Raw genomic sequence first — 22,514 nt, 5'->3', positions numbered from 1 at the left:
ATACCTTTCATCCTCCTGCAGTGACTGATGGATTGAAGCAGAAAGTGGAGGGAGAGAATGAAAGAGTCATACATTAACCCTTTATACAGCAACAAAAAACATTCCACTGATGAAATCACAGGCTGGTTGATACAGGTAGTGTTGTCTGCCACTCACCCTGGATACAGAGTTGGATCTGCTGAGGTTAGGTGTGCCTGCTGGTTGAGGAAGAGCACTTGTGAATCCATTGGAGAGCCAGGTCATCACTCCACTCTGAATACTGAGAGAGAGAGAAATTACATCAATAAAATCATCACTTTCATCATCATCATTGGTTGAACACTGTATGCAAGCAGACCAACCAGCTCACAGGTCCAATTTAACACACATACCTGTTGTCCTCAGAAATATCATCTTCCTTCTGTTTGGCTGGTTGTGCCTTGACTGTTGAGGAGCATTTACATAAAACAGAAGTGAAGAAGAGGATCAACAAATTGCATAAGCAATTATAAAACATACTTATTCACAGTTCTTTCATGGTGTTACAAAGCTACGATACAACGTTTGTAGAACAGGAGCATTACCTTCTTTCACTTCATCTTTAGACACGTTTCTCTTTGGGAGAGAAAGATTAAGAGAGACAATCAGGTAATGTGAAAAGGACAAAAGTCCTAAAGAAAAAACATATCTTTGGTAATATCATGAGAGTTTTTCAGATATACATGTGAGTTGATCTGTGAGCAGGCATAATTAGTGTGGTCTTACTGATGCGGGATTGGCTGTCTCCTCTCCCAGAGAACCAGGGGCGTCAGGGGGCTGAGGAACCACCTTCACCACCCAGTGAAACATCCTGAGACAAAGGCAAAGACCAGGACAACAGCTCAGTAACACCTGCCGAGGTGAGCATTCCATAATATGAATAAACCAGATTTGTTACTATGGTACCTTGAGGTCAGACAAAGTCAGAATGTCAGATAAGCTATAATGGAACATAAAACTATTGAAGGTTAATCTAGTCAATCCAGAGACCATAATGATTATAATAGTCACGATCACATACAGTTGAAGTCGGAAGTTTACATACACCTTAGCCAAATACATTTAAACTCAGTTTTTCACAATTCCTGACATTTAATCCAAGTAAAAATTAGTTAGTTAATTAATCAGTTAGGATCACCACTTTATTTTTAGAATGTGAAATGTCAGAATAATAGTAGAGAGAAAGATTTATTTCAGCTTTTATTTCTTTCATCACATTCCCAGTGGGTCAGAAGTTTACATACACTCAATTAGTATTTGGTAGGATTGCCTTTAAATTGTTTAACTTGGGTCAAATGTTTTGGGTAGCATTCCACAAGCTTCCCACAATAAGTTGGGTGAATTTTGTCCCATTCCTCCTGACAGAGCTGGTGTAACTGAATCAGGTTTGTAGGCCTCCTTTCTCACACACACTTTTTCAGTTCCTCCAGCATCTTCACAATGTCCCTTGCTGTTGTTCTGGGATTGACTTGCACTTTTCGCACCAAAGTACATTCATCTCTAGGAGACAGAACGAGTCTCCTTCCTGAGCGGTTTGACGGCTGCGTGGTCCCATGGTGTTTATACTTGCCTACTATTGTTTGCATAGATGAATGTGGTACCTTCAGGCGTTTGGAAATTGCTCCCAAGGATGAACCAGACTTGTGGAAGTACACAATTTATTTTTCTGTGGTCTTGGCTGTTTTCTTTTGATTTTCCCATGATGTCAAGCAATAGGTACTGAGTTTGAAGGTAAGCCTTGAAATACATCCACATGTACACCTCCAATTGACTCAAACAATGTGTGGAGAGGGGAGGGGGGCAATGCAAATAGCCTGGGCAGCCATTTGACTAGATGTTCAGGAGTCTTATGGTTTGGGAGTAAGAGCTGTTTAGAACCCTCTTGGACCTAGACCTCGCACTCCGGTACTGCTTGCTGTGTGGTAGCAGAGAGAACAGTCTATGACTAGGGTGGCTGGAGTGTTTGACAATTTTTAGGGCCTTCCTCTGACACCACCTGGTATAGAGGTTCTGGATGGCAGGAAGCTTGGCCCCAGTGATGTACTCGGCCGTTCGCTATACCCTCTGTAGTGCCTTACGGTCGGAGGCAGAGCAGTTGCCATACCAGGCAGTAATGCAACCAGTCAGGATGCTCTCAATGGTGCAGCTGTAGAACCTTTTGAGGATCTGAGGACCCATGCTAAATCTTTTCAGTCTCCTGAGGAGGAATAGGTTTTGTCGTGCCCTTTTCACGACTGTCATGGTGTGCTTGGACCATGTTAGTATGTTGATGATGTGGACACCAAGGAACTTGAAGCTCTCAACCTGCTCCACTGCAGCCCTGTCGATGTGTATAGTGTATATTACTAAAAACTCGCCTGTTGCCGACCCCTGATTTACAATGTCATGTCAGATCTTGTGGGGAGCTTTGACTTTGGCTCTTGCTGGCAGCAATTATGTTGTCAATAAACACTCTTCACATGCTGCTTCAAGATAATAGTTGCCCGTGCTTGAGCCTGTGATCAATACAGCACAGCTACTTTAATATTTTTACGGAAATCAAGATCAATGAAGCGTCAGCCACCTTGTTAGGCAAAACCTGACTTTGACAGTTAAAGAGATGTTTAAATAGAATAGCATGTTGCAGGGCATAACGTTCAACACCACACCACTAATAAGCTGCTTTAGAGGACAAGCAAGTTAACACAGAACAGAAGATGGGAACAAGAGCAAGAAAACATATTTAAATCAACAGTGAGAGAACATGCAGAAAACATCATTATCCCGGTGTGTTTCTTCTGCCTTTTGTTTTTCTCTAAAACAACCATATATTATAACGAATATAATTCAATTCAACAACAATTTATTCTATAACATGTCATCCCATGTACAGGTCAAGTGAATTAATGTTGCACCTACAAAACCTACACTCTGCTACACTAGTATCCCCGTAGAGAACCTGTGCATGCTGGCCATTTAATCCCAGGCTAACTAAATTTCTCAATCTTGAAAGATTATCCATTGCCACCTGATTTTTGGCCTAATCTGAGGATCATAGCTCAATCATAGCTTTGATTTCTTTGCATTGAAGCAGGCACCAGTAAATTACAATACTATAAAGTCACAAAAACACGCTCCGCTGGTGCAGCCTAAACATGCTATGCAAAAGCAGAGGATTTTATCCTGCTGACAATAGTGCTAGCAGTGGTCTGTACAAATTTCTCTAACCAACAACCTCGCAAACATAATCAAAATGAACTATTCCAAACTTGCATTTTCTCAACTATTGCAAGTATTATAAATTTGCACAACACCACTATAACTACTCTTAAATAATAACATATACCTGTAAAATATTTACACATAAGCATCACAATTTCAGTTTACAAGATCAGCACACCACAACACTGACATCTCAGCAGAAAATGTGAAAATAAACCCATTAGTAAATCCATTCAGAAATATTAGGTGAAGAGTTAGTATGAATACATCTTACCTGTATGTTCAGCGGTGGTGCAGCTGCATACCTGAGGGAGCCCAGGATGGACAGCAGTGTTCTGTCTGGATTAGGATGAGGAGAGGCGCTGCTAAAGGGATTATGGACCTGAAGGACGGCACTACTTTGCTGAGATTAGCAATAAAAACCTCAGGCCGTACATGAACCCCAAAGCCTCAGGCACAAACTGACAAGATTCTCTGTAGAAATTTAAGCTGTTTAAATAAATGTAGTTGTTTGAGTTGCATGAATAAAATCAGGGCTCACTGAGGAATGAAGGGTCACTGTGAGTGGAGTCATTTGGCAGGTACTTATGACAAAATACTGTATGTAAAATCATAGATAGCAAGATATAGTACAAATGACACACTAAACAATAAAACAAAATCACAATCAAACGTATTCTATACTTTCTCACCCTCTCTTAAAATACCGGTGCTCCAACCTTTTACCCCGTAATTTCTGTCTTTGTATGTGTTTGTGTGCCCCCGTAAAGGAGCGGCACACTTCCTGAAAGATTTTCTTGGCAGTTAGCTAACACTGTTGCTATTACAGTATGTAAAGTAGAATTGTCTAGAACTGTCTTTCAAATTGTTGCTAGTATATCTGTTTATTCTCATTATTGTTAAATGTGCATAGCAACAGACAGCAGCACTTGTTGACGTAACTGTTGTTGTGGTGTGTGGTCACCGAAAGGCCAAAAAAAGGTGACCTTGCAGTACCCAGTGGTAGGAAGTCCTTAAGCTAATTACTGAATCTGAGAATCAGCGATCCCTGTACTTATCCCTGTATCACACGCCAGGGGATCATTACTTGTGATGCATGTCTGTCAGGGACAGTCAGGGACGGGACCATTGCCAGGAACGGGACTTGCACTCAACACGACATTACACTAGGTTTGCCTTAGGCAAATGAAAGGCCATTGGTCCCTGAGTTTAATACTGTGTTTCCAGGAAGATTACCATGGAATGAGTCTGTCACGACGTGGCCCTTTAAGGGTGTATATCATGCCCCCCCCCAGGTCATAAATACCCAATGCTGGAACTAGAGTTTTATACATGGGGTGGCCAAGGCTACTTCAGGGGGTCCATAGAGCATGACAGAAAATGAGTGTGTAACCCTAACCTGGCATCTAAGGAGCATGAATGAATCCTATGATTGCTGATTAGAGGTAGAAGTGATAACTAACTTAACCCGGAGTTCTTCAATGAGGCAGATAGTGTGGTCCAAAAGGGTTACTTCACTAGAATTCTTTAACATACTATGAAGTCAGTGTCTCTACCTCGGAACTGCAGCTCAATTTCTTTCTCTCTCACACACACAGGAGAGATTGGGTCACTCTGTTTTCATTAATATATAATCTGGGTCTATAAGTGTTGAACATCCAAAATATTTTCAGAAAATAAAGCTCAAGCACCAAGGAGATAAGATAGCATGTATGTTACATAAATTGCATAGTCTATTTACAAAAACTAATTTACAAAAAATAAACAATGCAATTTGACATACAAGGTATCAAGCAGAAATGGACTTGAAAAATAAAAAATATTTTGGTACCCATCAATAGTACAAAGACTATGATATTTATTCTCATATATATTATGTTAACTAATAGCAAAGAAACGTTAGTACACAGTGCAGGTTTAATCATGACCAGAGGGACAGCTTAAGTGCCAAATTATCCTAGGTAGATTTAGAACAGCATAATTCTGCAGATCTGGTGAGAACTGGCTAAATGTTTCAAACTCATCCATGTTGAGGGAGCATGCCCTCCTTGACTTAACCTGTTATCAACCATTGTTGTCCTAAGGTGGGTTTTAATCCGTTTTAAAGCTGAGAAGCTTCTCTCGCAGGAAGCACTGCTGATTGGTGTAACAACAGAAATCTTACAAAGTCGAAATAGCTCATGGAAGACCTCTTTATAAGGTTCTAGAAATACAACAAAGTCAGGGAGAGTAGATAGTCTGTCCCTTTCACTTTTCTCTCTCTCCTATGAAGAAGCCCCTTGGTTTGATGAACATCATGTTTGCGGTCCTCTAAATCGGACTCAAAGTTCTGAGCAAAGGCATACAGAGGCTCCTCATTCAAGAATGTTGTGCTCTTTGGGTTTTAAGAGACTGGACCCCTTGCATTATCTCGCATTTCTTTGAAAAACACCTCTGCAGCTCAGCTGTGAGACTGTCAAGCACCTGATAAAGGATAGCTCTTTGGAAGCTCTCACCATCACTTTGGTCACTATTTTCTGTTCTACAGTGCTCATCCTCAACGAGTCGTGAAATCTTAAGCTTGTTTTAGACTGTCTTTTACACACTGTTTGTACACTTATTTTGCAGTGCTCTGCAATCTCTTCAACCTCTTTCCATAGTTCTCAAAAGTAACTCTCACTTCTGTAGTCCTGTAATGTGTCAGTAAGGGCACCTACTAGATCCACAGCCCTTCCTGTAATGTGTCTGTAAGGGCACCTACTAGATCCACAGACCTTGCTAGGTTAAGAGAGCTTGATTGGAGCGTGTCAGAAAGACATTTGGCATCACCAAGCACTTTACAAAAGGTAACCAAAAGCCCTATGACATGCAAATCTGAGAAAGAAGGCCCCATGCATTCATCATTTTCTCTATGAGAGGAAGATTGTCAAAAAATGACCCTGGTTGTGAGTCATCAAAGAGTCAGTCTCTCAATGACCTCTCTATGCTTTATTTTGAGTTGCAGTTAATAGGAGTACATCTGCAATTGTTTTAATGTAAGTACAGTTTACCTCCACTTTCTTTTTCTGGTCCTCATTTATGACATCTAACATTGATGAGTTTCTGTCAATAGCCATTTAATGCTGATTCCAAGCATACATAGCATTGATATGATGCTCTGCCTTCGAATGGAGCTTAAACCTAGAATCTTTAAACAGAGCCTTTTTCCAGTTACAAAAACCTGACTGTGATGTGAAGGTAGATTCAGGTGTATTGGGCAGAGAAAAGTGCCTACTGGCGAAACATTAAGTCGAATCTTGACTTACAGAATATTCAAGCCATGAATTGTCCTTAGATCATCAGGAGCTGTTGAAAACCCTTTTCCTTTTACCATGCTGAGTTCTGGGAAATGTTTTTAAACACGGCTGTACAGGACCCTCTTCTCTGGATCTTGAAATGTCTGAAATACACATTAAATAATGTGTCATATCTCTATGGAAATGTATAATTAAGGGATCCACAAGATTAGATACTAACAGCTGCTAACTAAAATGTGTAGTTTATACCTTATAGGCCTACCATTGGCAGCTCTGGCTCACCGTCTTGCTCAGAGTCAGAGGTCTCGGTGTCATCCTTTGATACATCTACTACATTAAAATAACACAGGAATCATTAGTGTATAATCAAAATGAAAACGCCACAGCCATCAAAACAAGAACACACATGAATCAACAACAAACATTTTAAAGTGAGGCTTAATCTGACAAAATCCTCTATTACAAGCTGAAGCTAAACTTAAATTCTTATCTGTGCTTGTGACTGACTGCCTGGTAGATGTTCTGACTTGGTGGTGGTAGACTGGGTCCTTGTGAAGTCTGACCACACTGACTCTGACTAGCCTCAGGTAGGGAGATGCTCTGGGGTCCGGTGGTGATGCTTCTTTAAAAATAAGTCTGATATCTCTCCCTTTCTTTTCATTTTTGCATAGGGTCAATTAAAACATAAGACAGTCTATGTTTACATCTAAGCATGCAATTACCCACAATTTAGTCCAATCTCAATCACAAATCTCCATTATCATAACTGTACCTTAAAATCAACTACCAGCTTAAGTTACTAGTTAGATCATGGCTGGCCCTACTCTGCAGTAACTAACTTAGCTATCATTTCTTACACCTTTATGATAGCAAACAAGCCATCTGCAAATTGTAGTAGTCTTTGGAGTAACGTTAACAGATTGATAATAACAATCGTTTGTTTTGAGTTCAAGTACGAAAATCTAACTGAATTAATGGATTTCAAATTGCTGAATATTAACTTGCCGAACACTGACAGCTGTAGCCTACTAGTTACCCACATAAGCTAAACATTCGTATATTGTTACTTGCGACACTGTGTGTGTGTGTATGTGTGTATTACTAGCACAGATGTAAACAATGTTAGGCTAAATTGGGAACCGATCTCTCTTATCTGATTAACTGTCTGTTAATGGAGCCAAAGGTCTAACGTTAACTTACACTGGAAACCTAAACTCAATGCTAAACCTTAAAACTTACTTTAAATATGATGCTTTCGCCAATTGCGAAAAGAGCTTGTGGAGCTGTGGAAATATGATATTTTCTTCTTCTATATGTTCTTCACATTGTTCTGTATCTCGCAACCAACGTTAATATTCTATCTTCCTCGTTCTCGATTTGAAAGTAAATGCTTCTTTCAACAAGAGCTGAAATGTGATGTCAATCAGCATTAAACTTCCAATACCGAATGAAATTTTGGGGTGGCTCCCGGAGTGGCTAATCAGATGTCAGGGTTATCTAGTGCCACCCCGGACACCCCTCTGGCTCCGCCCCTGTAAATACCTGGTATAAACTGCCATGCAGTAGAGGGAGAGAGTCTACCAGAACAAAGAGCTTCTCTTAGTTCAAAACTCCTGATTCCCAAAATGATAGAACTAAACAATATTTCTACTTCAGAATGCTTAGAAAATTCCAGAAAAATATGTCATGGTTTTAGAAGCTTCTGATAGGCTAATTGACATAATTTGAGTCAATTGGAGGTGTACCTGTGGATGTATTTCAAGGCCTACCTTCAAACTCAGTGCCTCTTTGCTTGACATCATTGGAAAATCAAACGAAATCAGCCAAGACCTCAGCAAAACAATTGTAGACCTCCACAAGTCTGGTTCATCCTTGAGAGCAATTTCCAAATGCCTGAAGGTTCATCTGTACAAACAATAGTACGCAAGTATAAACACCATGGGACCACGCAGCCGTCAAACCGCTCAGGAAGGAGACGCGTTCTGTCTCCTAGAGATGAATGTACTTTGGTGCGAAAAGTTCAAATCAATCCCAGAACAACAGCAAAGGACCTTGTCAAGATGCTGGAGGAAACAGGTACAAAAGTATCTATATCCACAGTAAAACGCGCCCTATTTCGACATAACCTGAAAGGCCGCTCAGCAAGAAAGCCACTGCTCAAAAACCGCCATAAAAAAGCCAGACTACGGTTTGCAACTGGTCTGATGAAACAAAAATAGAACTGGTTGGCCATAATGACCATCGTTATGTTTGGAGGAAAAAGGGGGAGGCTTGCAAGCCGAAGAACACCACCCAACCATGAAGCACGGGGGTGGCAGCATCATGTTGTGGGGGTGCTTTGCTGCAGGAGGGACTGGTGCACATCACAAAATAGATAGCAACATGATGAGGGAAATTATGTGGAAGTAACATCTCAAGACATCAGTCAGGAAGTTAAAGCTTGGTCGCAAATGAGGCTTCCAAATGGACTTTGACCCCAAGCATAATTCCAAAGTTGTGGCAAAATGGCTTAAGGACAACACAGTCAAGGTAGGACAACACAGCAATCTTGGAGTGGCCATCACAAAGCCCTGACCTCAATCCAATAGAAAATTTGTAGGCAGAACTGAAAAAGCGTGTGCTAGAAAGGAGGCCTACAAACCTGACTCAGTTACACCAGCTCTGTCAGGAGAAATGGGCCAAAATTCACCCAACATATTGTGGGAAGCTTGTGGAAGACTATCTGAAAAGTTTGACCCAAGTTAAACAATTTAAAAGGCAATACTACCAAATAATAATTGAGTGTAAATGTATTTGGTTAAGGTGTATGTAAACTTCCGACTTCAACTGTATATACTGTACAATGCAATTATTCTCGAATGAGCGTCCATTCATGTGCAAAGGATTACAATGAATTATATATAATTATAGACTGTGTGTAGTGAATCCATTTAGTCTTTCCCGCTTTCTCAGTCCCCTCCCCTTTCCTTTTTCTACCATGCCGTCATATCGGTTTAGCCCACTTGGGACTTTTCTATCATTGTTTGTAACCAATATCTACTGTTTGTTATGTATTTCTGTGATTAGTTTGTAAATAATTAAGCCAATTTGTATATTGCTGATTCATTATGGAAACTAGGGTTCGCGCAGATAACCAAGAATTTTACAGCGTTTGGAATGAGACTAACGAAGGTAACAATTAATAATCATTAATGGAAGACTGTAATTTAAAAAAATATTAAAATATCTGAAGAGTTATAGTCGGGAAAATATAACTGTAACTCTAAACATTTGCTCATGGTGCCCCGATTTCCTCGTTACTTAATGTTTACATGATTCATTTAATTACATAATAATTAAACCTAGAGAACTGATTTGATATGAATAAGTCTTCACATTTAATGATAAACCAGACACGACAAGTCACAGGTGCATCACGAGGGAACCTTCAGCATCAGCAGAACAGGGGATTGAGCAGCCAGGTTAAACCCAGAACAATCTAGAACATCCAAGACAGGGGTGTCAAACTAATTTTTAAAAATGCATTTCATTTCACCTTTATTTAACCAGGTAGGCTAGTTGAGAACAAGTTCTCATTTGCAACTGCAACCTGACCAAGATAAAGCAAAGCAGTTCGACACATACAACAACTGAGTTACACATGGAATAAACAAACATACAGTCAATAATACAGTAGAAAAAGTCTATATACAGTACGTGCAAATGAGGTAGAATAAGGGAGGTAAGGCAATAAATAGGCCATGATGGCAAATTAATTACAATATAGCAATTAAACACTGGAAAGTTAGATGTGCAAGTTGAGATTATGGGGTGCAAAGGAGCAAGATAAATAAATAAATACCGTATGGAGATGAGGTAGTTGGATGGGCTTTTTACAGATGGGCTATGTACAGGTGCAGTGATTAGTGAGCTGCACTGACAGCTGGTGCTTAAAGCTAGTGAGGGAGATATGAGTCTCCAGCTTCAGAGATCTTTGCAGTTCGTTCCAGTCATTAGCGGCAGAGAACTGGTAGGAAAGGGGGCCAAAGGAAGAATTGGCTTTGGGGGTGACCATTGAGAGATACCTGCTGGAGCGCGTGCTACAGGTGGGTGTTGCTATAGCGACCAGTGAGCTGAGATAAGGTGGGAATTTAACTAGCAGAGACTTGTAGATGACCTGGAGCCAGTGGGTTTGGCGACGAGTATGAAGAGTGGGCCATCCAACGAGACCATACAGGTCGCGGTGGTGGGTATTATATGGGGCTTTGGTTACAAAACGGATGGCACTGTGATAGACTGCATCCAATTCGCTGAGTAGGGTGTTGAAGGGTATTTTGTAAATGACATTGCCGAAGTCGAGGATCGGTAGGATGGTCATTTTTACGAGGGTATGTTTGGCAATATAAGTGAAGTATGCTTTGTTGCGAAATAGGAAGCCGTTACTAGATTGAATTTTGGATTCGAGATGCTTAATGTGAGTATGGAAGGAGAGTTTACAGTCTAACCAGACACCCAGGTATTTGTAGTTGTCCAATATTCTAAGTCAGAACTATCCAGAGTAGTGATGCTGGATGCGGGTTTGGGCAGCAATCGGTTGAAGAGCATACGTTTAGTTTTACTTGCATTTAAGAGCTGTTGGATGCCACGGAAGGAGAGTTGTATGGCATTGAAGCTCGTCTGGAGGTCAGTTAACACAGTGTCCAAAGAAGGGCCAGAGGTATAAAGAATGGTGTTGTCTGCGTAGAGGTGGATCAGAGAATCACCAGCAGCAAGAGCGACATCATTAATGTATACAGAGAAGAGAGTCGGCCCGAGAATTGAGCCCTGTGGCACCCCCATAGAGACTGCCAGAGGTACGGACCACAGGCCCTCCGATTTGACAAACTGAACTCTATCAGAGAAGTAGTTGGTGAACCAGGTGAGGCAATAATTTGAGACCAAGGCTGTTGAGTCTGCCGATAAGAATGTGGTGATTGACAGAGTCGAAAGCCTTGGCCAGGTCGAAAGCCTTGGCCAGGTCGATGAATACGGCTGCACAGTAATGTCTCTTATCGATGGTGGTTATGATTTCGTTTAGGACCTTGACCTTGGTTGAGGTGCACCCCTGACCTGACCAACTCTGAAACCAGATTGCATAGTGGAGAAGGTATGGTTGGATTCGAAATGGTCGGTAATCTGTTAACTTGGCTTTCGAATACCTTAGAAAGGCCGGGTAGGATAGATATAGGTCTGTAGCAGTTTGGGTCTAGAGTGTCACCCCCAATCTTTGGGAATGTTAAGAGAATATCTTCTCAATATTCATAAACCCAATTCAATTAACTACTCAGCCTGAAACCAAGAATTTGTGAGAAACTGGTTGGAATGAATCAGACGGGAGGCCCAGCTACGATAGTCAGAAAATGTATTTACGAAAGCGCGCTCCTCTATTGTACAAAACAATTAATTTTATACTGGCTTCTCACGCACACACATTCACACTAACATTAGTGCACAATGTCCTTCTACCCAGCCGACAAAGATTGGGGGATTCCGGGAGACTTACTCCCCATCCTCCCTCAAGATAGGGAGACGCTGGGAAGTACTATGTGGCCCCAGCCAAGGTCGGCACTGAATCTTGCTCAGACAGTCAAATAAGGTTATTCAAATAAGGTTTATAGACATATTGTACAGACTATGGTTATACATAATTCTAATCAATTTCATACTCACGCGATTATACAGCTTCAGGGTTCATGGTGGATTATTCTAGTCATTCATATAAATTCCATCAACACATCCACCCTTAATGACTAATACACACTGATACCTCATTTACTATATGGAAATATAAATGGTATCCAAGAATAATTCAAACCAATACATGTATGTACATTCGATATTCATCAATGACGGTTAAAGGCCTATCTAATCATAACGCTTCCTGTTAGGATTTTTATTACAATCTTCATAAAAAACAGTCTTAACCTCTAGCGTCGAGCAATCCCGTATCCGGGAGCGTAATCATAGCCTCAAGCTCATTACCATAACGCAACGTTTCCTATTCATGAAAATCGCAAATGAAATGAAATAAATATATTGAAACACAAGCTTAGCCTTTTGTTAACAACACTGTCATCTCAGATTTTCAAAATATGCTTTAACCAAAGCTACACAAGCATTTGTGTAAGAGTATTGATAGCCTAGCATAGCATTAAGCCTAGCATTCAGCAGGCAACATTTTCACAAAAACAAGAAAAGCATTCAATTAAAATCATTTACCTTTGAAGAACTTCGGATGTTTTCAATGACGAGACTCTCAGATAGCAAATGTTCAGTTTTTCCAAAAAGATTATTTGTGTAAGAGAAATAGCTCCGTTTTGTTCATCACGTTTGGCTAAGAAAAAAAAAACGAAAATGCAGTCACTTACAACGCCAAACTTTTTTCCAAATTAGCTCCATAATAGACAGAAACATGGCAAACGTTGTTTAGAATCAATCCTCAAGGTGTTTTTCACATATCTATTCGATAATCTATCAGTGGTGGCAACTGGCTTCTCATCCGAAGAAAACAGAAAAATACTGCAGCTGGAGATAACGCAATAATTGCGACGGAGGACACCAAGCGACCAACTGGTAAATGTAGTCTCTTAGGGTCAATCTTCCAATGATATGCCTACAAATACGTCACAATGCTGCAGACACCTTGGGGAAAACGTGGAAAAGGTAAGCTGACTCCTAGCTCCTCCACAGCCATATAAGGAGTCAAAAAATGCGGCACTTCCTGATTGTATTTTTATCTGGGTTTTTTCTGTAACATCAGTTCTGTGGCACTCACAGACAATATCTTTGCAGTTTTGGAAACGTCAGAGTGTTTTCTTTCCAAAGCTGTCAATTATATGCATCGTCGAGCATCTTTTCGTGACAAAATATCTTGTTTAAAACAGGAACGTTTTTCATCCAAAAATTAAAAGAGCGACCCCCTATATCGAAGAAGTTAACCCTCAAAAACAGTCTCATCCAACATGGGCTCATCGTAGTTAAAAGAAACGGAGTCATCGCCTAGGCCTGGAGGCCCGTATTCGTCATCACACTGGCCGGAGCTCGGAATCAGTCCGTACCTCACCATCTGTTGCGTCATTGACCTCTCCAGAGTCCTGGTAATCAAACCTCTCACACAGGGGAACAAACATCCACACAGAACCAAAACACTCATACAAGTGAAAGTTGCCCATAACACAGCGATTATGAAATCTTTCAATTTCCCAAACACACTATCAAACCAATTTGTTAGAGCATTAACCACCCCAGAGTTCTCTGCCAATTCGTGAGTTAATGTGGTTAAACCAGCCAGGGCCTTGGTCACTGATCCGTCTGGAGCTTTGTTATCGAGATGAAAGTACAACATTCTGCTCCGAATGTCACACACACACACTACCCTTTTCAGCCAGTAACATATCCAATGCTATCCTATTTTGCCACACCATGAAACTAGTCGCTGCGGTTTGTTCTGCCAAACCTTTTATGGCGTCTCTAATGTAGTTGATGAAGCACTGTTGGTTGTAGTAGATATAATTAATCCAAACTACATTTTTATTGAGAGTTGACCACCAGAAGATGCTTGATTTCAAGCCAGCCCATATCTGATTCCTAGCTTAGAACTCATCAGGCAACCCCCTTTGAACTCCAATGCTATCAATGTAAACTCGAGGGTCAAAAGATCCTGACGGAGCACTCCTTCTTACTCTTCTACCTGGCACTAGGTCTTTGCGTCAGATAAGGGTGAAGGGCATGCCTAACTGCACTAGTGTGCAAATACCGGTCCAATTTGTTGGCAGGTTAGGCCACAGCTTCATACCTCCACACAACCACCAAACATCCGCTCAAGGCCTTTTTATCTTACTAAAGTCATCGGAACTCATCCACCCAGTCAGGTTCCTCATTGTCTTGTCAGTTGTAACATTCTCTGTCCTATTACATTTTCTTACTTCCCCCACGTCCCATCCGTGTGTGATGTATCGAGCCATACAATAATAATGTCCTCCTGTAACTGTGAAAGGGGGAAGTCTGGATGTAATGGGCACATGGGAATACAGATAATGCAGATCAATGCAACTGTCATTATCTGGCTTCCCTGCCTTCATGAACAGTTTTACCATACAGGCTATTCCCCTGGGCGTATCAATTCCATCAAATGGAAAGGGAATGGTTGTCAACTGAGGTTTTGCTGTGGCGCAGGCATAACATTCTTCTTTCGCTACTGATCTGGCTGTATACTGAATCCATTCTAACCATAGGTTAGAATCCCCATAACCAGTTTCCACCTCAATCACTTCCTTGAGATCTTTCGTCTGAACTATCCGTACCGGCCCTTGGCTCTGGACGACTCCACGGTCAGTATCTGTTTTGTCAGGGGCTCTGCTTGTAGTCTGGCTGGCTATAGAACTATCACCTGCCCTAACCTCTTCTACCAGGAATGGTACTATAATGTCAATCGAAACCTGGTCAAACCCAACATACCATAGCCCTATATCCTCCTTCCTTACGTTTTTAACGGTAATTTGTACCTTTAAGCAATACTTCTCTCGCTCCGGATTGCAGTCAAAAACCCTCACCTTCACTATACTCCACCTCCTTCCATACTGGGAAAGTGGATTTATATAGCCCTCTCTCTCTGTGTGGGCTATGACCTGTTTCCATGAACTACACGGGGACCTGCACAGATACCTTCCATAATGACTCATAGTTCTAGACTGCCAAGGGGTCAGAGACCCCATTTGGTCTACATAGAACTCCACTGAGACATCCTTCCCGATCTCCACTCTCACTTCCTGTTTATTCAGATCAAGTGATCTTTTATGCTTGGTTAATACAAAATCCTCATCATCTAAACTATGGGTCAAGTTACCACCTTCTGTATTCTCGGATGGGTCATGGTATATTAGGAATATGGCTCCCACAATAAGACAGCTCAGACAAATCAGCACTCCTGTAAAGCCCCACCCTTTCCTGGAGAACATCTCATTAGCTGAAGGCCAGCCCATACTTTCAGTTCTATGAACGCACACAGGGAGGATAGGGCGGGGTCAGGGAATCTTCGTTAGAGAGGTAACCTCTGAACCCTATTGGTATTCGGTTCTTCTCCTAACGCTGTGATTGTTTGACAGTGTCACTGTGTCTTACCCTCTTGCTATGTGCAATATGACCCCAGGTAGCTCTTTCAGCTATTCTCACCGCGAAGGCTGTCAGTGGGAGTACGTGGTATGGCCCCTCCCACCGTGGCTGCTTCCAGTCCTTTTTCTTTAGTGATTGGACCCAGACCCAGTCTCCTGGCCCAATCTGGTGTGCAATCTCCTTCTGTGGTTCTCCTGTAGAGCATAAAACCTTGGACATACGGGTTTGGTTAATGAAAAGTCTTCTCATGTGTTCTGGTAGTATATCTTCAACTTCTATGTCTACTTGTTCTGGTCCCTAACTCTGGCCTTCTATTTGTGCTACCCGATTAGCTAAACTGCCATCCATTATTTAAAGAAATAGATCCTAGTAAACCAACTCTAAGGGATAATATCTTGACCTAATATTTCAGTTACCATAATCGTGTCCGCCAAGTAAGTTGGGAACGCTATATATTTTTTCATTTGTAATATTTTTGTGTCCTTATCCTACCTATCCCCCCTTTGATACATGGCTCTCCCCATGTATCAACATTGCCGCATATCTAAACAATGACTTAGGTAAGATTAGTAAATTATCCTTATGTCTGCCATTATCTTGTAAGAGCGCCTCTTTCATTCTCTACATGTCCAATTCTCCCCGGGCGTTCGGTCATGGCCATCCTGTAACAATTCTCTGTCAAGTGTCTTATCTACTTTAAAATAAAATTACTTCAACCTGCAATCCACTTTGCGGACCTGTCACGGTTCCACATAATGGAAACAGATTATAATGTTAGTATACCTTAACTTCCTGTTCAATTTCACTGGTGTTACCTAAACGATCAAACCAAAAATCAAAACTATCACAAAACTTTTACGATTCAACTATTCAGACCTGAATCCCTTACAGCCAAATATAGCCCAGCGCGCACTAGATTTAGCATATTCTCAGACTACCCTGACAAATTTAGCCACTTTTAAAAATGTATTTGGAACATTTAGCAACTTTTGAAAAGTGACTCAAAGCTATAATGCACGCATTTCTCTCTAAATGGCACAAACAATTATCCCTGTCACACCCTCAGTCACAACATCATTGCCTGGCTGCAAAAGTGCATTGTGAGTGACGTCAGCAGCAGGCACTCAGCCCGTGCCCAGGCAGCAGCAATTTCAGAGAATTGAAAATCATTGTTGGCTGACTGCAGCAGCAGTAGTACGGGTTCGACAAGCCAAACCCAATGAATATAGTTGGTCACGAAGGTTTGATCTTGAACAGAACTTACAACTTCAATCAACATCTCTCAATCAAAATTGTACTGCCAGAAGTACAGAAAAGAGTGGGAGTCTGAACCTGAACAACTGTCAAATCAATTTGAGTAACGTTATTGTGTATTCTACGTAATGACGCAGTTTCACGTTATCGCGCAATGATATCACAACATCATTTAGCAACAAATCAACCTGCCTCCAGCAACTTACCCTGAAAATTAGTTGGCAACACTGCAACCAACTCTCTTATTCCTGCCTCTAGGCAAAAATATACCCCCTACTCAAACTGAGTTCTGCTTAAATTCTATCGTAAGAGTAAAACCAAACTTTCTCTACTCCAATATTTAAAAGTACCATGTACTTCGCTAAATTTATAACGTATGTCAGTCAATCCAAAATAATTCATTAGATTTAGGTAACTGTCTCTTCTATGATTCAGCCGTTTAAATACGACTCCATTCTCAATACGTTATTCCAGCGGACCATTTAGGCAACAGACACCGTATTACATCGAAATCGCCTCGCTATTATTTAGAATGAATTAGTCCTTCAATTTAACATAAACAAGCTATTAAAACATTCAGCTTATATCTTAAACAAACACTAACAACCGTATCTCTCCCGGCAAAACATATCAATATTTGAATTACAATCAGAATTAATTTTAGTCTATCGATGCATAGGCTGAGATACAAACCCGAGTCTCCCGCGTTGTAGGCAAGAATTTTACCGCTGGACCACCATCACTATTGGAATGACGACGCCTCCCCGCAAACAACCCTATTATTACAATTGTCTGTAGTCGCAAACTCCGTCGCATACTACCCGAGACAATTCCCAGAAAATAGCCCTAATTTAAAGGTCCAAGCGTTTCCCCAACGAGGATTCTCCTTACTCTCTCTCTCTCTCTCTCTCTCTCGTTGTCTCAGCCTCTCTCTTATTCCCTGTATGTCCCCTTATGTTTAAAATCTTTCCTGCTCTTTCCCCAAGAGTGGCGATGAAACATTCTGCTCCTGTCTGTTCTTTCTTCCTTTTCCTTAAAGCCTCCTTTATGCTTATCTACAATTATCTCGAGGTGATCTGCTTCTTTCTTTTCCTCCTCTGGGTCTGGCTGTAGGCGCCTGACCTTTTTCTCTCTGTTCTTGCCTTTGACCCTCTCTATGTCTAGCCCTTCGGCCTGTTGTTTATCTGCCTTGTCTCCACATGCCTTATGTATCTGTCTCATTCTCACAATCTATGTGTATATATTTCTATGATCTATGTATGTACTCTTTAATTATATCCAATTGCTCTCCTGCCTGACTATGTGTGTGGTCTCTTTAATCTCTTAATCTATGTGGGTCTCTCCTTTCGTGGAATAGTCAGACCTATTTTGCACCTATGTTGCTAAATTCCTTTCTTGAAACTATCTATAGAGGTGTCGATCGGACATTAGGTCTCAGCCGTATTCAACTATAAGCTATTTTCCAGGGATCGTAAATCCCTAGTCAGCAGCCTATTTTTCTGTTGTTGCTTGTTCTTTTGACGTTAATATCTCGTATCTCCCTCCGCTATATTAGGCTTCCCTTCTTCGTTGGATGATCAGACCTAGATGTGCGTAGCTCTGACTCTCACCTTTCTGCTAATATACTCCAGATCAATTGCTGTTAGATCTTAGTATGTTAGACCGGCGAATGTATCTTGACCAATTTAGTGGTTAGGTCTCAACATTAGATAGTTTATTGGTAGTGGCTACAGATACCTTGGGTTGTTACGGACCCCCTTCTCCTGCTGCCTAGGTGGCTCTACACCCAATTCCTATTTTCCAATTGCCTAGAATACTACCTATATCAGGGTTCTTGACACAAAATTCTAAAAAATAGGTCACCAGGTAAGAATGCCATGTGGGATTTTTTAAATCAACACTTAAACTACACAAAAACAATCAAACATATTTCTGAATGTAGCCCGAGTGTCAATTCCCCAAATTCGTGAATAAAGATATACTGACCTTCTCGTAGACTGGGAAAAGCAATGTAGGTTGGATCTCGTCACCCCCTCTGTCGTGTACCAGTTCACTACTGGCCTGAAATAAACCCTCAATTCAGAGGTCAGGTCTTTGTCTTATGGATCCTGGATCCGCCCGTGCACGGTTTTCAGCAGTTCCTTGGGACGACAGAGGCAGGTATTGAGATCCGGCTCGAAGGACCAATTGTTAAGAGAAAATGTTCTCAATATTCATAAACCCAATTCAATTAACTATGCCTAAACTGGTTGGTATGTATCAGATGGAGGCCCAGCTACGACAGTCAGAAAATGTATTTACGAGAGCGAGCTCCTCTATTGTACAAAACAATTAATTTTATACTGGCTTCTCACGCACACACATTCAGACACACATTCACACTAACATACACACACATTCACACTAACATACACACACATTCACACTAACATTAGCGCACAATATCCTGCTACCCATCCGACAAAGATTAGGGGATTCCGGGAGACTTACTCCCCATCCTCCCTCAAGATAGGGAGATGCTGGGAAGTACTCTGTGGCCCCAGCCAAGATCGGCACTGAATCTTGCTTCAGGGTTGCTTCAGGGTTAAGGGTGGATTATTCTAGTCATTCATATAAATTCCATCAACAGGGAATCTCAGATGATACAAAAGAGAGGTTGAACAGACTAGTAACAGGGGTTGCAACAATTTTGGCAGATCATTTTAGAAAGAGAGGGTCCAGATTGTCTAGCACGGCTGATTTGTAGGGGTCCAGATTTTCTGGATTTAGTTGAAGGAGAAATGGGGGAAGCTTGGGCGAGTTGCTGTGGGGGGTGGAGGACTGTTGATCGGGGTAGGGGTAGCCAGGTGGAAAGAATGTCCAGCTGTAGGAAAATGCTTATTGAAATTCTCAATTATAGTGGATTTATTCCTGCTTGAAAAAGATAGCTTTCCTAACTGCCTGTGTATATTAGTTCCTAACTTCCCTGAAAAGTTGCATATCACGGAGGCTATTCGATACTAATGCAGAACACCAAAGGATGTTTTTGTGCTGGTCAAGGGCAGTCAGGTCTGGAGAGAACCAAGGGCTATATCTGTTCCTGAAATTGTCCGATGTATCTATTCAGCTAACAGTCCAATATGCTCTACACAGTTAGCGGGCTGCGGCTAGCAGGCTAGCAGATTGGCATTCAGGGGACGTTGCGATTTAGGGGCCAGTTGAGCAGATTACGTCGTAATCCAGTCGTGAAGGATCGGTAGGGTTCCGTGCCCCGTACTGGCAGTAGAAGGGGTCCAGGTATTGTAGCCCAGGAGTGGCTGATGGGCCTCTTCAGCTAGCTGGGAGCATGGGCATAGCATGGACTAGCTCCAGGCTAATTGGTGCTTGCTTCGGGACAGATTATTAGCCAGGAGTAGTCAGTTGGATAGCAGCTAGCTAGCTGCGATGATCCAGGTGAAAAGGCCCCGCGCTTGCGGTAGGAATCTGGGGATATGGAGAGAAAATAGGTCCGGTATGCTCTGGTTTGAGTTGCGTTGTACAAACTGGCGAGAGCTTTCCGAGCTAAAGGTTAGCTGATGGCCGCTAACAGTGGTTAGCTGACTAGTAGCTAGTGAGCTGGCTAGCTTCTGTTGGGGGATTCCGGTTCCGAGGTGAATAAAAATACTTTAGAAAAAACATCTGTGGATGGTTTATATCATCTGCAGAAGTCAATTAATAGTCCCTGTCTGCAGCGGCCTTTTGTAGGGTCTATTAGATCCTCTATAACTCCGGTCCTCGAGTACCTCCAAGTTTGCACATTTATTTTTCTATCCACACATAGGCAAATCTGATTCAACTACTCAACTAATCATGAAGCCCATGGGTTAGTGGAATCAGCTGTGCATGTGTGGTGCTAGAAAAACAATGTGCAAACTTGCAGAGTATCCACAAGTGGAGAAAATGAAAAACTCTTTTCTATGGCTCTGTCCCTACGTGGAGTTGTATAGGACTGAGCAGCTAAAAGGCAGGAGATCCCATAAAGAGATAAAGAAAGGATAGGCCATGAGGAATAAGGCTATGACACAACCTCTGGGTCATGACCAGAATGGAAGAACGAACATTGTGGTGCAATTACTGTCCTTGCATCTGATTGGATAACATGTAGTGGAGACAGGTTACCGTTAGCCAGTTCCATTAAATATGGGAAAAATAAGCATGCCAGAAAGGGACTCCTGAGAGAGAGAGCGGGCGAGAGAGAGGACAGCAGAGAGCAAGAGAGTAAAAGGACAGAAGAGAGCAAGAGAGAGAGAGAGAGAGAGTAAAAGGACAGCAGAGAGCAAGAGAGAGAGAGAGTGAGAGAAAGTCCATATGTGATCTGTAAAGTACGGAAAGAGAAAGTGGCTGGCGCGCCTGAGCTTGGTAATTTGTGAGATCGAAGCAAATCCTGATTCACTCTGGCATTAAAGAGATTATCCACTACTTTTGTATACTTTTTAGCGAGTAATTCTGAAAGTAGCGCTCACAAGCCAAAAGTGGTCCTGGAAAATTGCATACTATGTCACATATGTGCAGATACACTACATTACCAAAAGTATGTGAACATCTGCCCGTCTAACATCTCATTCCAAAATCATGGGCATTAATATGGAGTTGGTCCCCACTTTGCTGCTATATCAGTCTCCACTTTTCTGGGAAGGCTTTCCACTAGATGTGGAACATTGCTGCAGGGATTTGCTTCCATTCAATCACAAGAGCATTAGTGGGGTCGGGCACTGCTGTTAGGCGATTAGGCCTGGTTCTAGTAAGGCAGAAATTTGACAAACTGACTTGTTGGAAAGGTGGCATCCTATGACAGTGCCACGTTGAAAGACACTGAGCTCTTCAGGAAGGCCATTCTACTGCAAATGTTTGTCTAAGGAGATTGCATGGCTTTGTGCTCGATTTTATACGTGACTGAAATAGCCGACTCCACTAATTCGAAGGGGTGTCCACATACGTTTGTATATACACCATATATACACCACGTCATTGCTCTCTCGCACTCGTTCTGCTCTGTGTGGCCTTTCTAGCTTTCACTCAAATGGCGAGGGGCTGAACCTCATTGGCTGGAACTAGGGCTGTTACGGTGACCATATTACCGCCACACCGGCAGTCGCTAATGGCCAGTACTAAAGCTCTAATCACTCTGACATCAAAGCAAATGCAATTGAAAATCAAACACTTCATGAGAAATCTGGCATTTAGAGTTTGAGCGGAATAGGATCACCTGTTGCGCAGTGAGAGCCAGCTCCTCATAGGTGGTTGATGCATGAAATAAAATAAGTGTTCCTGTTGAGCAATATTTCTATAGGCTATGCTATGGAATTGTATGAGAAAACTGAGTTTTGATGGTCTCTATTAAAAAGAGGAGGATCCAGTCAGATTTCTATGGGCTTATAATATTTATTTACCAATTTTACATATATCAAGTGCATTGCTTTGCTTACAACCGGAGTAGCCTACCTGGCTGGCATGAAAATGAGCCGTGGGAAAAGTGTCCTCCATTTGGTATTCATGTCTTTTTTTTTACCGTGCCCCTGTTCCAACAGGTGCAGGATAATGGCCCATCCTAAATTCAAACTAATTTAACACATATTATTTAGTATATGACCAGTGCTTCATTTGTAAAATCAGGAAGTG

At 41.7% G+C, this 22,514-nt stretch overlaps 1 protein-coding gene across 1 annotated transcript in view; it reads right to left on the bottom strand.

Moving 5' to 3' along the window:
* The window catches only part of LOC135508789 (cyclic nucleotide-gated cation channel beta-1-like), a 66,680-nt gene that overhangs the window by 35,035 nt on the left and 9,131 nt on the right, over positions 1–22,514 (bottom strand). The window contains exons 4-11 of the mRNA XM_064929008.1: positions 18,864–19,018; positions 12,732–15,833; positions 6,744–6,824; positions 745–6,637; positions 564–594; positions 372–423; positions 157–259; positions 5–24 (exon numbers count right to left, since the gene is read on the bottom strand). Coding sequence (XP_064785080.1) covers positions 5–24; positions 157–259; positions 372–423; positions 564–594; positions 745–891 — 353 coding nt within the window. The 5' untranslated portion in view covers positions 892–6,637; positions 6,744–6,824; positions 12,732–15,833; positions 18,864–19,018. The remainder of the gene's footprint in view (positions 1–4; positions 25–156; positions 260–371; positions 424–563; positions 595–744; positions 6,638–6,743; positions 6,825–12,731; positions 15,834–18,863; positions 19,019–22,514) is intronic.

The sequence above is a fragment of the Oncorhynchus masou genome, chromosome 22 (assembly GCF_036934945.1).
Source record: "Oncorhynchus masou masou isolate Uvic2021 chromosome 22, UVic_Omas_1.1, whole genome shotgun sequence".
Classification (NCBI taxonomy): Eukaryota; Metazoa; Chordata; class Actinopteri; order Salmoniformes; family Salmonidae; genus Oncorhynchus; species Oncorhynchus masou.
The sequence above is the reverse complement of the archived record's forward strand: the minus strand, read 5'-3'. Positions and strand labels throughout refer to the sequence as shown.